This window comes from Carassius gibelio, chromosome B5 (genome assembly GCF_023724105.1).
Source record: "Carassius gibelio isolate Cgi1373 ecotype wild population from Czech Republic chromosome B5, carGib1.2-hapl.c, whole genome shotgun sequence".
Classification (NCBI taxonomy): domain Eukaryota; kingdom Metazoa; phylum Chordata; class Actinopteri; order Cypriniformes; family Cyprinidae; genus Carassius; species Carassius gibelio.
Window position 1 is genome coordinate 12,184,173 of NC_068400.1, and position 15,905 is coordinate 12,200,077.

Sequence of the window (15,905 nt, forward strand, 5' to 3'; positions counted from 1 at the left end):
TAGTTGAGTAAAGGTGAAACCATAGCCGAATTTGTTACTTAAAAAAAAAAAAAAAAAAAAAACTTAAATAAAAACCTTGAACTTGTTTTACTTCAGCAGCTAGTATAGGCAACATTTCACGTTTTTATTTCCCACTGAAATAAAAATAAATAAAAACATGTATACATACAATAATAATAATAATAATAATAATAATAATAATAATAATAATAATAATAAAATAACCTACTACAATTACCACAAAAAAAAATATTTAACAAAAAAGTAAATATAAAAATTAGACTGTAAATATTAATAAAACTATGAAAGTATCTTGATGCTAAAAGAGCGCTATTAAACTTAATTAAGACGCCATATTGATTTCTTATGATAATTACTGTGGTGCAATAACATTTTATAATTTAATTTATTGTTTCATGGAAATCAGTAGCCTGTATTTAATAAAGAGATGTGTGTATGCTATTGTTTTATGTATTTTCTAACAATTGAAAACGTACTATTTACTAAGCATTTACTAATATTTTAATATTCCAGACACACCTTTTATGCATACTGAAGAATAGTGGTAGTGCACTGCCATCTAAAGGACAGATTATTGAAGCTTGGATCATGATGAATGCTGCTTGCAGATGTAATTTAAAATTTGAATTTTTTTTTATTTATTTGTACTTTTTTTCTCAAGCGTTTTAGTTGTTTTCATTATAATAAAAAATTGTCCTAAATTCTGCAATACTATTGCAGGATTTTTCTGAATAACGACACAACTTAACTCCTCAGTTTTACAAACAGATTGGCTTTATTTCAGAACAAATCAATCAGTGTAAGATGTTAAGATCGGCACCGAAAAAAATCTGGGACTTGACTTTTTACAGTACCTGTTGAAAAAAACAAAACAATAATAATGTGAAAGTGCTAACAAGACATAAAGCACAACGTTTTCATCCAGTCAGTTAATAAAAATAAAACACAATGCAGTCTCACCATCTGTACAAGTATCCCATGACAATGACTAAGCCAAGAGCACTTATGGATCCAACAGTTGCAAAAGCAGACAGCTTCATGATGTACGATGTTCCTAAAGTCAGAAGAGAAATGGTTTATATCAAACCACATCATGTTGTTTTTTTCTTTTCTTTTTTTCAGGTGGTATAAATCAGTGATAAACTTATAATCTTTACCTCTGGCTTTAGCCCAGATGACACAGGACTGTGTTCTAGACTACCAAAGAAAACACACAGAGAGAAATTAGAGAACCTATCAAAAAAGTATTAAATGCACTCATTTTACAGGTCTTTTAAAGACATCAACCCACCTTTCCCCACTGACACACAGTGCGGAGGATGACGTAATAGTCTTTTCCATTTTCCAGAGGTGCGTTGAAGAAGTCTCCATACAGCTGCTGATCCCCTATGGTGAAGTTGATCTCTGTGGGCAGACCACTGAGCTGTATCTGGGCAGTGACGTAGCCTCTGTCACATCTCTTCTGTGCAAAGAACCGCGGACTTTCAGACGAGCTGCAGTCAAACAGCATCACACCCTCGACTGGTATCACAAACACCTGGTACATACTAAACACACACACACACAAAATCATTCACAGCAGCTGAATACAGTTGATATATTCGGCATACAGTATGCAGCAGGGATCAATTTCAATCTGATCTCACTGTTAGTTATCTGTTTATGTAAAGAGATGTTAAACGTCTTTACCATATTGAGTCAAGTGTGCTGGTGGATCTCCGTAATTTCAGAGTGGGCGATGAAGCCTCTACCTCACTATATTGGATTTCTGGGGTGGATGGAACTAAAAGAGCACGAGAAACACAGTGTGCAAGTCACTATAAAAGTAGATAGTATCAATAGTTTTATTGTTTTGGAAATCTGTAAGCATCATGTAAAGGACTCATAAACCCGACTGTTTTAATTCAAGTGTTGTTTATCAACATTTCTCAATTTAATTTTAACTTGAGATAAAATATAGACATCTCGAAAAATAAAATAAAAAAAATAAAATGATGAAATATAAAAAATAAAAACACAAAAAATTATAACAAATGTACCACTAAAAAAATACAATTAAAAAATGAACACGGATATGCATTTTATTAGGCAGGTCTATAATGCAACTTTTCTAAATAAGTAATTTATGACCATAGACCACAAAACCACTCATAAGGTTACATTTTTCTATTTTTAAAAAAAAAAGTCATATGAAAGCTGAATAAATAAACTTCCCATTGATGTATGGTTTATTAGGATCTGACAATATTTGCCGAGATATGACTATTTAAAAATCTGGAATCTGAGGTGGCAAATTAAAATATTGAGTTGAATATTGAAATTGAAATATTTAAAGTTGTCCAAATGAAGTTCTTAGCCATGCATATACAAAAATTAAGTTTCAATATATTATTTACAGTAGTAGAAATTTACAAAATATCTTCACAGAACATGATCTTTACTTAACATCCTAATGATTTTTCACATTTAAAGAAAAATCTATAATTTTGGCCCATACAATGTATTTTTGGCTATTGCTACAAATATACCCCAGCTACTTAAGACTGTTTTGTGCTCCAGGGTCACATTTGAGTAATTTAATGGTAGTTAATGTAATGCATATGTATAAGCAACAACATTATAAACTGAAACAAAGCATTATCTCTTGATAAACTTGACAAGCACTGAATATTTTTCACTGATTTTCCTGTTTCGATCAGAAATGTTACAAGTAAAAATGATTTGTAAAAACTGACGTTTTCAGGGCAAGGATGAAAGCAGCTTTTGTTTTGTACCTGGTAAGCTAGTGTTTGCTGTAACTGTAGACGTGGCTCGCGTGGACTCGGCTGTAATGGTTATGGTGTAGTTTGTGGCAGGCAAGAGACTCAAACAGAAAACAGGCCACAGGGCAGAGGAGCTGAAGATCTTTTTCCTCCTGTCACTGAACAGCTGCTCAAAGTCTCGCAATCCAACGAATGTCACCTGTGATGAGATCCATAACCTCATTTATGATTAAAGAAGACAACCTGTGCAATAAATAGCTAGATTGCATTAATAAATGAACACTCACTGTGTATTTCTCCCTATAACCCTCATCCTCTGCATTCCAGCGCAGGCATCTTTCATTAATCAGCACCAGATCGTTAATTGTCAGTTTCAACTCTGTAACACACAGAATTAGATACAGTACAAATTGACCATACTTCATGCTGGCAGACACACTTCTGAGACTGTGCTTCAGTATCCCACTGTGCTGCTGAACAGTGAGGATGTGTACCTTTGCAATGCAGGGTGGCGATCTGCCACTTTCCTGTGATGTCACATATTGAAATGTCACTTCCTGTGTGTCTGTAGTGTCCTTTAACACAGCGGTGGATAACTGCAGTGCTGTTGTCCCATGCTACCTCTGCGTGTGGCACCTCTGGCGCAGGACCACAATGTGCTATAGACAGAACATGACAGATTTGTGAATCTAAATATAGAACATCTGTTACAAAATATAAGCACTTCTGTTATTTTAATTGTAATTAATTGTAATTCATTTTCAAACTGTTTTGCTGTAGGGTTATTCCTATCTGTGTATGGCTAGGCATACACCTTATCATCTTAACTACTCAAAAAAAAACCTACTGCTCCTTTTTACCATTATTATAAATAGATTGAAACTTCAATATTAAGCAAGGATTTATAGTGTGCAGGATTGCATCTTTTTATATTTTTGTACTTGACCGTTTTGTTGGACCTTTTTCCTTACGAACCCATCATTTCAGTTTTTTAGTTTTTCAGGTGTGCTGAGTTTGTGTTGATGCAGCATTGTTATAAAAAAGGGGTCATTTTAAAGTTCATGTAGCACACCTTGACTCCTATATCATGAGTATAAATATAACACTGCATTTATTTGATTAAAAATACAGTAAATACAGGAATATTGTGAATAATTACTACATTTTTATTATTACAATTTTTATTATTTACAATTTTCTGAATATATTTAAAATGTCAATTTATTGAAATTGTCATATGACAATTCTGTCTTCAGTGTCACTTGATCCTTCTATTATCATCAATGTTGAAAACAGTTATGCTGCATCATGTTTTTGTGGAAACTATTCAAAATAACCATTTGTTTGAATGCATTTATTTAAAATAGAAAACTTTGTTATATTATCAATGTCTTTTTTTTATCAATTTAATGCATCCATGCAAAAAAAAAATAGTATTAATTTATTTTGAAAGTCTTTAAAACAATCTTACTGACCTCAGACTTTTGAACATAGTGTACATCATTAAAGCAGGAATATGGTTCAGTTTACCTGTACATGTTACAGACACTTTTTCCCATGTTCCTTCTGATGTACATGTTGTCATGTTTTTGTCACCCTCCTGTTTGAGTCTATATTTACATTTGTACTGAACCACACTGCCCAATGTAGATGCTTTGTTCCAGTGTATATCTGTTAGTGGGAATTCTGGGGGAGGCCCACAGTTTATCTCTGTTCAATGGGACCAGTGTAAACATTAGAAATAAAGACCACTGTAAAAAAAACTGCACACTCTTTATTCCCAACTGATACTACTGTATGTTTGATGTCCTTAAAGTGTAAAACAGCTTATATGTTGCATTCCACGAATATTTTTGAATGACATTCAGAATGTTGTCAGTACCTTCACATCTCATGTTAACTTTGCTCCACTTTGCATCTGAGCTACAGAATGACACATTTCCTTCACCCACAGTGCGATATCCAGCTTCACACACATAGAGGGCCACAGAGCCCAGACTGGAGCCGTTATTCCACACCACAACTGAGTGAGGTAGTGAGACGGGAACGCCACAGTCTACTTCTAAACAAACACACATACAGACACACTGTACATGTGCATACATATTATCAGCTTATTAAAGAGAACAGCAATGAAACAGCACATGGGTCATTCTCAGGAAATGGTCAGTCTACGTTAAAGGAGTAGTTAGACCAACATTTAAATGTGCTGAAAATGTACTCGCCTACTCAGTTTGTTTCTTCATCAGAACAGATTTGGAGAAATGTAGCATTCCATCACTCACCAATAGATCCTCTGCAGTGAATGGGTGCCGTCAGAATGAGCGCTTATAAATACATCACAATAATCCATACCACTCCAGTCCATCAATTAAGGACTTGTCAAGTGAAAAACTATGTGTTTGTAATAAAAAAGAATAATCACTGCTTCTATAAACCATAATATTGCGTTCTCCAGTGAAAAAGTCATCTCATCTGAATCATGTGAGAAATATGCAGATTAAGGACTTCTTACAAACCAAAAATATATATGTTGCTGAATTTTGATGTGAGTGGACAACAGGGGACAGACTTTTTCACTGCAGGAAACATTATTATGGACATGTATTTTGGCCAGAAAGTGATGGTTTAAACCTAAAATCTTTATGATTAATTTATTTATTTCAAACATGCAGCATTTTTCCTCACCAGACAATAAATAACGGACTAGAGTTATGGGATTACTCACTGTGATTAAATTTCTCCAAATCTGTTCTGATGAAGAAACAAACTGCATCTACATCTTGGATACACTACAGGTGAGTACATTTTCAGCGAAATTTCAATTATTGTGTGACGATTCAGTCAGAAAGGATACACCTATAATATCAAAAGCCAAAACATTTTTTTTTATATTTGTATGTTTTCTGAAAATGCATGAAGCATTAAAAAAAAAGATGAGCTGTATAATCACACTATTATCTTTCTTTAAAGCAGCTTCATATTTGATGTGAGTTTGTTTTATAACTAAAAACCTTTTAACATTCACATTGTTGTTGAACTAAAATTGAACTAAAATGGTTTCTGTTTCATGAGAATGACCCATGTACAAAATAAAGAGAGAAAACATGTCAAAAGGGGGGAAAAAAGCATAAAAATATACCTTGACACAGAAAATCAGGATGACTCCAGTTTCCCTCTGAATCGCAAACTGAGGTATCTTCTTCCCTAGCATTATGAAATCCCTCAATGCACTTATAAGACACACTAGATCCAACTTTAGTGTCTCCTGTCCATATCATAAGAGAGAGGGGGAGAGGGGGCGGTACTCCACAGTTCACCTCTGAGAAACAACAAAAACCTTGAAAATGTCTTCACTTCACACATTACATACAAAGTCATTCATTTAAAAATGAAAAGTTAACTTTGAGTTGAAAAATATATATATGTAAACAATTACCTCCGCACAACAGAGTTGGTTTTGTCCAGTTACCGTTTTCAGCACACACAGATATATTAAGTCCTTGTTTAGCATAGTAACCGTGTTTGCACTGATATGTTACAGTGCTGTTAAATGTGACTCTGCCATTCCATATTTGTACAGTGAGGGGCAGTAAAGCTGGCTCCCCACACACAATCTCTGTTGAGAAGGAAATGACATGACAATAGTTACAACTGAATCAGTGCAGAATAAAGAGGATTTATGTTGCTTAAGGTGGAAATTATGCACTGGGGCAAAATCTAAAGTCGGGAAAGATCAAAGACTTGAGGCAACCAGCTTCAGGACTTTTCTGAATATACTCAAAGTCATAGCAACATGTTTTGGCCTCAGTTTTACCGTTTGGACTCTCATTCTGATGGCACCCATTCACTGCATAAGATCCATTTGTAAGTAAGTGATGTAATGATAAATAAATAAAAATCTTAAGAATTCTTAATCTCAAAACATAAAATGCAAATGTTTTGCAAAACATGTTTTTTTGAATTTGCTGATTTGCAGAATCGTGTCTTTAGAAGATTTGGAATATAGATTCTGGAATACAGCAAAAAGAGTTTTAAGGACTACTTTTATGATAATTGTTTGGTGCATTTTGTCATTTTTTAGCTCGACAGTCATTGACTTTAATTGAATGGACAAAAATAGTGAGGATATTTTAAAAAATAACTTATTTTGAGTTCTACAGTCTTAAAAAAAATGTTTTTTATTGCCATCTATGGTTTCATGGAGAACCTTTAACCTTCATGGAACCTTACTATTAGACAAAAGGTTATTTATGGTGGAAAAGGGTTCTTTAGATTATTAAAATGTTATTTACATCAAGAAAAAAAGGTTATTTTAAGAACAGTTCACTAAAAGGTTCTTTGGTGAACAAAAAATGATTCTTCTGTGGCATCGCTGCGAAAGCCTCGCTCTTAAAACCTTTATTTTTAAGAGTGTAGGGAAGAAATTCACACAGGTTTGAAATGACACAATAAATACATGATGACGTTTTTTTTTTTGCATTTACCAATTATAACTTAAAAAATGGAGACAATTTTCTGTACCTTCACAAGAATAGTGTGGGTTACTCCACTGACCGTCACTTTCACACACAGACATATTTCCTGTATCCAAACTGCTATATCCAACATCACAGTCATACAGAGCCACAGAACCAATCGTACTGACACCGTTCCAGAACAACACTGAGTGAGGCAGGACCGGAGGAGAACCACACAGTATCTCTACACACACACAAACACAAGCTCAACAGATTCTGTGCAGAATCAGCATCATATTTCTGTGCGCATAATAAACAGAAGCAGATACCTTCACACTGGAAGTCAGGACGGCTCCATGTCCCACGAGCAGTACATTCGGATACATTCTCACGCCCACTGTTATAAAAATGTGGCTCACACACATACAGCGCCAATGATCCCATACGTGAGATGTTATTCCAAACCGTTTTTGACTGAGGATAAACATGAGGCTGCCCACAGTCCACTTCTACGTAAAAATTGATTACAATTTGTCATGCAGGTGACAGTAAAAATGTATGTGCAAAAGGGGTAAACTCCAGCCCTGCATTTGTGTGTGCACATGTTGAAATCACATTATGGAAACAAAATGAGTGGTGAATATAATTTCATCCTGACTTTAGAGCATTGCACTTAATTCAAGATCTGGCAGACTGATTAGCACGAACGTAAACTTTACCTTCGCAGACCAGACTGGGTCCATGCCACTCTCCATCCAGACCACAGACTGAAGAATTCTGTCCTCCCTTCCACTGAAATCCCTCCCTGCAGCCGTACTGGAGTTCACTGTTGTAGAGTGTGATCGTCGGGGAGAGCTGCTCAGCGTGGACGACTGATGGAGGAGACCCACAGTCTATCACTACAGAAAACATGCACACAAAAACAGATCCATTACTTCAATAGAATTTAACATTACGCTTGTGTGTAATTTGGGGTTACTCAGGTGATCTGGATAGTTACTAAAGCATTACTACATGGATGGCAAGCAAAATGTCTATATATTTTGGTATCTAGTCTAAATATTTCAGGTCCCTCCCATTGATCTATAATAGAGATATCATATATAGACATATATAGATCAGTGGTCCCCTCCTGTTTTGTAAATCTATTTTATTCAGTGAAAAAAGCACACCTTCCCTCAAAAAGCCACACGATCTGAAGTAAAATTAATCTCTTAAGTAAGCACCATTAATAATATACATATATATATATATATATATATATATATATATATATATATATATTTATATATATATATATGTGTGTGTATGTGTGTGTGTGTGTGTGTGTGTGTGTGTGTTTTACAGCTGTAATATTATGAAACACATGTGACTAAAACACAGAATGTGCTTGTAAATGAAGTGATATTTCTATTTATGTAAAGTGCAATGGCTCTGTTCTTACCCTTGCAGTAAGCTGCATCCCGGTTTGGATTAAAGGGTTCTGAACCATCCTGGACTGTGTAACCTGTCTGACAGGAGCAGGTGAAATCTCCCTCTGTGTTGTGACAGAGACCTCCTTCCCCACAGACCCCCTGCACACCACACTCGTCTATATCTACATACAAAAACAACATCATGGAGTTGAATGTTATTAGGGGCTGAGCACTGCACAGGAGCTCATGCAGAGTCTAACTGACCTTCAGAGTCTATATTTAAAATCGCTCCTGAAAAATTATTTCACAAATTTTACGGTAATTGTGCAAAAAGTGGAATTGAGGCTACATTTATGCAATGTTTTAATATATTTAAACCAAAATTGTTGTGTCTCATAATAACCACAACCAAAAGGAACCTGCTAATTTTTTGGCACAGCACCACCGACTGGTCATAAGGTACAGTATGCAAAATCATTTTTTACTCATAACTTAAAGGTTTAGTTCACCCAAAAATGAACTGATTCGCTACAGGAGGCCTTTGCCACATTTTTTGCTCATAACTTAAAGGTTTAGTTCACCCAAAAACGAATTGATTCGCTAGAAGAGGCCTTTGTTCACTCCCCGGAGCCATTTTAATGGATGGGCGCTTTTTATTTCACTTCCTTTTGACTGATGCTTGCAACACCCGCTGAGTGCCATTAAACAGCTTAAAAGATCAAAGAAAAGTTTTTATATAACTCCGACTGGATTCATCTGAAAGCAGAAAGTCATATATACCCAGCATGTCTTGAGGGTGAATAATTTATGGACTAATTCTAATAATGAGACTATTCTCTTTAGATTCATTCTACATGCCAATTTTTTGTTTGATACCTAATTTTCCAATGCTCGACCATTTAAAATTTTGTCGTAAAATACTATAGTTTATGAATGCACTGGCACACTGTTACAAAATTCGGTATATGTCATGAGTGCCATGGCTTTGAAGGCACTACAAAAAATTTTTTTTTATTACATTGAAATTTTTGCTCAGATGTATATGATTCTGAGTAGAAAGTGAGTCGTTGTTTTTTTTTTTTTTTTTTTATATACAAAATTTTTCCAGATAAATGGTTTCACAAATTTGGTGTCTACACAAAAGTGTAGCATTTGGTACTCTGTCATCACAATCATGATCTGAGGGTATATGCATAGTTTCTGAAAAGTGCCACCTACTGGTCAAGAAATGTGAAAAATAGTTTTTTTGTTAGTAATTCTTTGTAACACTTTGCCAATAGGAATCACCATTTCAGTCATTTCAACGTTAAGTGGTTGGTGGGCTTGGCTCCAACACATAATTGCTGCTTGCATGTTTCCTACTGATATCCCCAGAACAGGATCTTTTATGATGCCGTTTAAAAATAAATCACTCAATAAATCTAAGATTATGAGAATAAAGTCCAAGCAATACAGCATTACTGTTGTAAATGTGTAAGAAAATGTGGCATTAATTAGTTTAAATGACTATTTTATTGTGGCGTGACGTAAATTTCTCAGTTTTTAGTGTTTTCTTGTCCCTTCACACATTCCTCTCGAAGAAACTCCCATTTAACATTGTTTAGCCACATTTGCGCAATAGGTTTTGCAGAACTTGTTAACAAATGAAGCCATTCAGGATATCACTTGCAAAACCATGTTCACACCCTTCCTGCAACATCTCTGCACCTCCTGTGTTTCGGTCAGGAAACAACAACATTACGGGGAAGACGTGCTGGAGCTACAAATGTATTCATTTACTGAGTTGAAAGCTCACCATGGCAGTATGTTCCATCATTGGGTATGAATGTGCTCATGTGATTGGACGGGCTGTAGCCTGTGAGACAGGTGCAGTAATAGCTGCCGTACGTGTTGTGACACTTGGTGTGATCGCCACAGATTTTACCAAGCTGACACTCATCTTTATCTGTATTAAAACAAATATCAAATATAAGTTGATCAATCAAAAAGGCATGCTCAGCTATAAAACAGCTCTCAGGATAATCAAACCTTGGCAGTAAGTCCTCCCGTTGCCCACAAATCCATACATGCAGTTACACACTTTCCCCCCCGATCCGTCAGTTTTATCATCACAGGTGGCGTTTCGATGGCAAGAGGCACAAACATCCACTGAGTCTGCCTTCACTCTTATGTCTGAGGTGAAGAGTGAAAACCCTGGATTAACATTTCACATTTAAAATGAGAACACCGCCATGCATGCATCTAACATGTTAGATTTACAATTATTTAAATGCATGTTACATTCATACTCATATATGTGCAATGTATTACATTTAAGTATTCGTATTACTATGAATATCAATTAAAAAAAAAAAGGGATTTACTGTAATATCCGAGAAATTCCATTTTGAAATGAGAAAGTTGAAATGCAAACTTCAATGTTAACTAAAATGTTATAGATGTTTATAATTTTAAAATATTTTAAATAGTATCATTTTTAATAATATAATATTATATTATAATATTTATGTATTCATATCACTGTCTATAATTCACAACTGAGATGTTTATACAAGTTATAATATATATATATATATATATATATATATATATATATATATATATATATATATATATATATATATATATATATAAATTCCTATATATGTTCCTGTAATATAATTTGTAATAAAAGTATATAATGTAAAAAAAAGCAAAGGTATTTTTTTCAATCAATAGTTGTACTATTTCAAGGATTATATAATTTGATTCCAATCTCTTTTGACTGTGTATTTAAAAATATTTGAGCAAATTGTGATTAATTGTTTGATACTGACCTTTAAAGATACTTTGAATCATCAGAAAGCATAAGGTCACTTGTACGACAGTCATCGCTGTTTTTCTCTCATCTGTTCTGGCGAACTCAAAATATCACTGTTCTGTTCCACATTTCTCCTAATTTCCCCTTAAAGACCCTCCTCCTCCATTCTGAACTCTGTTGATAGTGGTGAATGAGTTAGTTGAGGTCAAGCACATCTCCTCTCAGCTTTCTGTGTGGTTTGTAATGAACGGGTGTTATCATCAGCGCTGACACATTCAGTTAAATGTCTCTCTGTATGACGAGAGGGAACCTGCTCATTCTTATGGCCACAGAAACTGACGCTTCACTGGCCACATGCTGATTATGGCTATTTTTGGTTGTTTATAAATGCTGTGAATACACCCATCATTCATTTCCGCTGATGAGCTATCTATAAAAAAAAATCATTATGCTATTTCAAAATATTATTAAAATAATAATAAAAAATAATATGTAGGCCTTTCAAAAATGAAATATAGGTTATAAAAAGTATAAATTAAACAGATAAATTATGAATTGTCGTACCTTTTTTGGGTTCTGGTCCACAAAATTTCCAAAGCACCAAAGAATAACCTACTTCAAATTAAAAAAAATGAAGTGCTTTTTACAATTATTCTAAAGATCAACAATAACACTCCTAAGGTCAAAACGAGTACAAATATACTTCTAAGCAAATACGCGTGACACATTTACAGTGCCAACTCTGGAGGGTGGTGAGTTAAAGATAAGCATTTTCTGCCCTATCACCCTCCTTACACACACACACAGACACACACACACATGGTAACCCCTCCCAACAAAACACACCCTCTCTCAAGTCATCCGGAAACCTCCAGTGAGAGAGAAACCATTTCCTCCACCTGACTGTAGTGCACATGACTATAATTCTAAGACAGGAGAGAAACAAGAGCAAGAGCTGTGAACATATTAATAGCTTTTATTCAAACATAACAGACACCACCGTAGAGATGCAGCTCATGAGCACTGTACAGAAAATGTAGCATTATAGAAAATGAAAAAGAGATGCTAGTCTGTGTTCTAAATGGAATATTAGTGCATGAATACAGCACGGTATAGACTGAATTCCTGTATGTAAAACAGAATGCTGTATGCTAAAGGTTTCCAAAAGTAGTATGTAATATTGCAATGTAATTACATGCAAGATGACTGAATACATTAGAAACGGTTAGTTTATAATTTTAAACCAATTATATATTTTTTATTAATTAAAATATTGTGTGTAAAAAGTCTTGGAACGCCAATAAAAAATGTAAAAATATTACTTTGGGCTCATTTATCACACTGGTAAAGGAAGGACAAATTGTGTGCACTGCCCTGTAGGACACAGTATTTCATATGCAGTACTACGCTTTGTTGTATGCTGGTAACAAAATTACCTTCAAATTTCTGTGTCAGTAAGATATTTTTCTTTTAAAGAAATAAACGCTTTTATTCAGCAAGGACATATTAATTTGATCAAAATTAAAATTTGTAAATATTGTAAATGTAAATGTAAATCAAAAGTGACAGTAAAGACATTTGTTTTGGAATTTCAATTTCATTCAAATGCTGTTCAATGAAACAATTATTAAAACTTCATAGTTATCTTTTATAATTCTCGTCATTGTTGTGAACGTGTCTTTACGCCAACAGAAGACATATTGTTTTTGTAAGTTGCTTTCTCTTTTGACATAAGAATTGTCACGATGAATAGAGTACAGTTCTTCCCTGGCTTTTATCACTCATTCACTAATATCACATTATAGAAAGTGTTTTTTTTATTTACTTTAAAACTAATTTTGCACCACAGATTAAAAAAAAAAAAGTTTTTTTCCCACCACAATTATGATATAAACTCAAAGAAGTTTGAGATAAAAACTTGTTAAGGACCTTTTTTATTTCTTTTTAGTCTGTGGTGAAAAATTCCATAAAAAGGACAGTAGCAAAATAAACTTGTATGGGTCAGAAAGAGTTATAAATGGTCATGACACTTATTTTTTTGCTTTAAGAAACTCTGACTAACTTTGAAATGTCCTTCCCACCCACACCCATCAAATATTCTTTCACTTGGAAATATGTCACATTAAATAATTTCCATGTCAACTATAAGCTTGTTTAATTCTAACGGTCAGAGAGAGAGTTACAAATGGTCATGAAAAAGAAAAAAAAAATGCTTGAAAAGTGTATAACCTTGGCTTTTTTTTTTTCTGAGAAACATTAAATGATAACACAGAGGCAGCAAGCGCGTTTGTGTTTTTTGGGCGGCTCCTGTTTCTCTTGAGGTGTCTCAATGGTCGAGCCTTGCTCTAGACTCCGCCCATCACATAAAGAGTGGGTGGAGTCAGAGGAGATTGACTGGAGCCGCCCACACACAAGCTCAGCCGCATTCCCGTCTGCAGTGGACACATCCGTCACTGTCCTCTCCCTTAGAGACATATCATCATCGTCTTCATCGATCAGCACCACATCCGTTTTAACGTCCACATGGATGCACGGGACGGTCTGAACATCCTCTGAGCTCTCCAGGTTACTGGAGTCAACGAAACCCATGAGAGATGACTTGTCCATGTCCAGTGATGGATCGATTAGACTGTCCTCAGTCTCGTGGTGCAGATATTGCATCTCTTTCAGATTCTGGAGATTGGAAACACTCCGTACGTTACACGTCTGTTCATTAGCAGTCGTTTCTATAACACCGTTCACTGCGACCCGATTCGCTTTCCTTCCATCTTCATCAGCCGTGACCTCTAGAGTCAGTTCGGGTTCAAATATAGTTATCTGTGGGTCCCTGTAAAGTACCCCAGCCTTTTGAGAATTGTTCATTATACACTTTTGTTTCTTCACACAGGTTGTCTTTCCGCCAGAGCCTAGGACAATAAAAGAGGGAGTATACATTTTATTTTAAAAAAACTGCACATGCAAAAAACACTGCTATGAAATTTTCATGCATAATTAATTCCTGTGATGCAAAGCTAAATTTTCAACATTTTTCCTTCAAAAATCATTCTAATATGCTGATTTGCTGCTTTAGAAACATCTTTTATCAGTGTTATTGATGTGATACATTATTAAATGCTTTTGTTAATTTACAGTGTGCTGAAATCATTTTTTACTCACCAGAGTTAGCGTTGTCTTTGGTGACCATGGCACTCACATCTGTACTGCCAAGAAAACAGAAGAAATAAGATCTCCTCTAAATCCTCTAAGAATTTAGGATTACCACAGAGGAATTAACCTTTTGCCCTTCGTTTACCACACTAATACGTCAGCATCCTTTTACTTTTAGTATCCACAGATACAGCAGCATTAATGCTCCAGATGTTGCATACAAGAAAGTATCGCAAAACACCCAACCAGAAAATGCTTTACAAAACTGAGAGAACAGAAAGATGAAGAAACAGGAGTGCATGAGGGAATGAAAATGGGAGGTGGGCAGTTTCTTCCCCAGCACTCTCCAACAGGACAAATAAAGACATGAAGCCTTTAAAAGCAGCAAAAATAACTCAAAGTTCCCAAGAGACTTCAAGACATTTTCAGAAGAAGAAAGCCATTCTATCAGGAGCGGCTGTCACTCGTGAGGATCACATCTGCATATCAAGCGTTTAGATGCAAACAGCTCAGCACAAACTACAGAAAAGAAGCCTTATTCTCTTTAAAAATAAAACAGTGGAGTTTTACCAAAAGCTTAAAAGACGATATTGTACTTACGCTTTTATTTTGCTCTTTGATCACAGCAGCTCTTGTAGTCACCGCTCCAAACACACTGATTACACATGACTGCACTTCACACACGACAGAATCAGGCCTTTATAAATTAATGATGTCTATTAGGATAGAACCACACAAGTCACTACACAACCGTTTTAGACAAGCTATTTGAACAGTTTTTTTATACTGTACAGTATATAGTCAAGAATTTACTATATGCATACACACACGCACACACACACACACACACACACACACACACACACACACACATATATATATACACATATATACACACACACTGACCATAAAAGGAGACAATACAATTACCATCGATAACTCCTCATTATAATTAAGTACTTTTTAACTAACTGTTTTAGTGCGAACAAGGTCAATTAACTGGGATAATATATAAAATATATTTATATTGTACAGTTTATATTCTGTGTGTATACACACACACACACACACACGTTAAATTGTTCTGAAAGCAGTTTTTGTGAGAAACCCCTCCTCATGCGCTGAACATATACTAATAAATAATACACATGGAGCACTTACACATGTGTGTGTGTGCATGCAAAGGGAAAGGAAAGAGTGGGGAAAGAGGGGAGAGACTGAAATATTGATGAGAAACGGCCCTCCACTCAATCTCCTTCCCTCCTGACACAGACACTGATTAAAAGTGATTTGACTGCAC

General features: G+C 35.0%; 2 protein-coding genes across 7 annotated transcripts; both read right to left on the reverse strand.

The window, feature by feature from the left end:
- Positions 1-777: 777 nt before the first annotated feature.
- On the reverse strand, positions 778-12,235 carry susd1 (sushi domain containing 1). 5 transcript variants are annotated; one of them, XR_008154009.1, is made up of 20 exons: positions 12,023-12,234; positions 11,475-11,632; positions 10,687-10,851; positions 10,454-10,603; positions 8,688-8,840; positions 7,963-8,142; positions 7,573-7,752; positions 7,308-7,487; positions 6,223-6,402; positions 5,926-6,105; positions 4,666-4,845; positions 4,314-4,493; positions 3,278-3,442; positions 3,071-3,162; positions 2,796-2,982; positions 1,711-1,804; positions 1,313-1,568; positions 1,179-1,213; positions 982-1,075; positions 778-875 (listed from the first exon to the last, which is right to left on the reverse strand). XR_008154009.1 is itself a non-coding variant. In XM_052557107.1 (20 exons), the coding sequence occupies exons 2-20, from the start codon at positions 11,527-11,529 to the stop codon at positions 812-814; spliced, it is 2,775 nt and encodes a 924-aa protein (XP_052413067.1). In that variant the 5' UTR covers positions 11,530-11,632; positions 12,023-12,234; the 3' UTR covers positions 778-811. The 5 variants fall into 5 exon arrangements, 4 of the variants coding, with proteins under 4 accessions (XP_052413067.1, XP_052413068.1, XP_052413069.1 ...); XM_052557107.1 differs by having other exon boundaries at positions 1,179-1,218; XM_052557108.1 differs by having other exon boundaries at positions 1,179-1,218; positions 10,687-10,830; positions 12,023-12,232.
- Positions 12,236-12,414: 179 nt separating this feature from the next.
- On the reverse strand, positions 12,415-15,875 carry si:ch211-12e13.12 (paralemmin-2). 2 transcript variants are annotated; one of them, XM_052557966.1, is made up of 3 exons: positions 15,206-15,875; positions 14,615-14,653; positions 12,415-14,364 (listed from the first exon to the last, which is right to left on the reverse strand). In XM_052557966.1, the coding sequence occupies exons 2-3, from the start codon at positions 14,640-14,642 to the stop codon at positions 13,715-13,717; spliced, it is 678 nt and encodes a 225-aa protein (XP_052413926.1). In that variant the 5' UTR covers positions 14,643-14,653; positions 15,206-15,875; the 3' UTR covers positions 12,415-13,714. The 2 variants fall into 2 exon arrangements, with proteins under 2 accessions (XP_052413926.1, XP_052413925.1); XM_052557965.1 differs by having other exon boundaries at positions 14,615-14,658.
- Between the last annotated feature and the right edge of the window lie 30 nt (positions 15,876-15,905).

What these genes read in the sequence shown, in the direction of transcription:
- susd1 (XM_052557107.1), bottom strand. Translation starts at nt 11,529, where the DNA reads ATGACTGTCGTACAAGTGACCTTATGCTTTCTGATGATTCAAAGTATC. An exon ending in CCCACACTATTCTTGTGAAG is followed by an intron (nt 6,403 to 7,307) that starts GTACAGAAAATT and finishes CCTTCTCAACAG; the next exon opens with AGATTGTGTGTGGGGAGCCA. An exon ending in AGCAAACACTAGCTTACCAG is followed by an intron (nt 1,805 to 2,795) that starts GTACAAAACAAA and finishes GTGCTCTTTTAG; the next exon opens with TTCCATCCACCCCAGAAATC.
- si:ch211-12e13.12 (XM_052557966.1), bottom strand. Translation starts at nt 14,642, where the DNA reads ATGGTCACCAAAGACAACGCTAACTCTG. An exon ending in CAAAGACAACGCTAACTCTG is followed by an intron (nt 14,365 to 14,614) that starts GTGAGTAAAAAA and finishes TTATTGTCCTAG; the next exon opens with GCTCTGGCGGAAAGACAACC.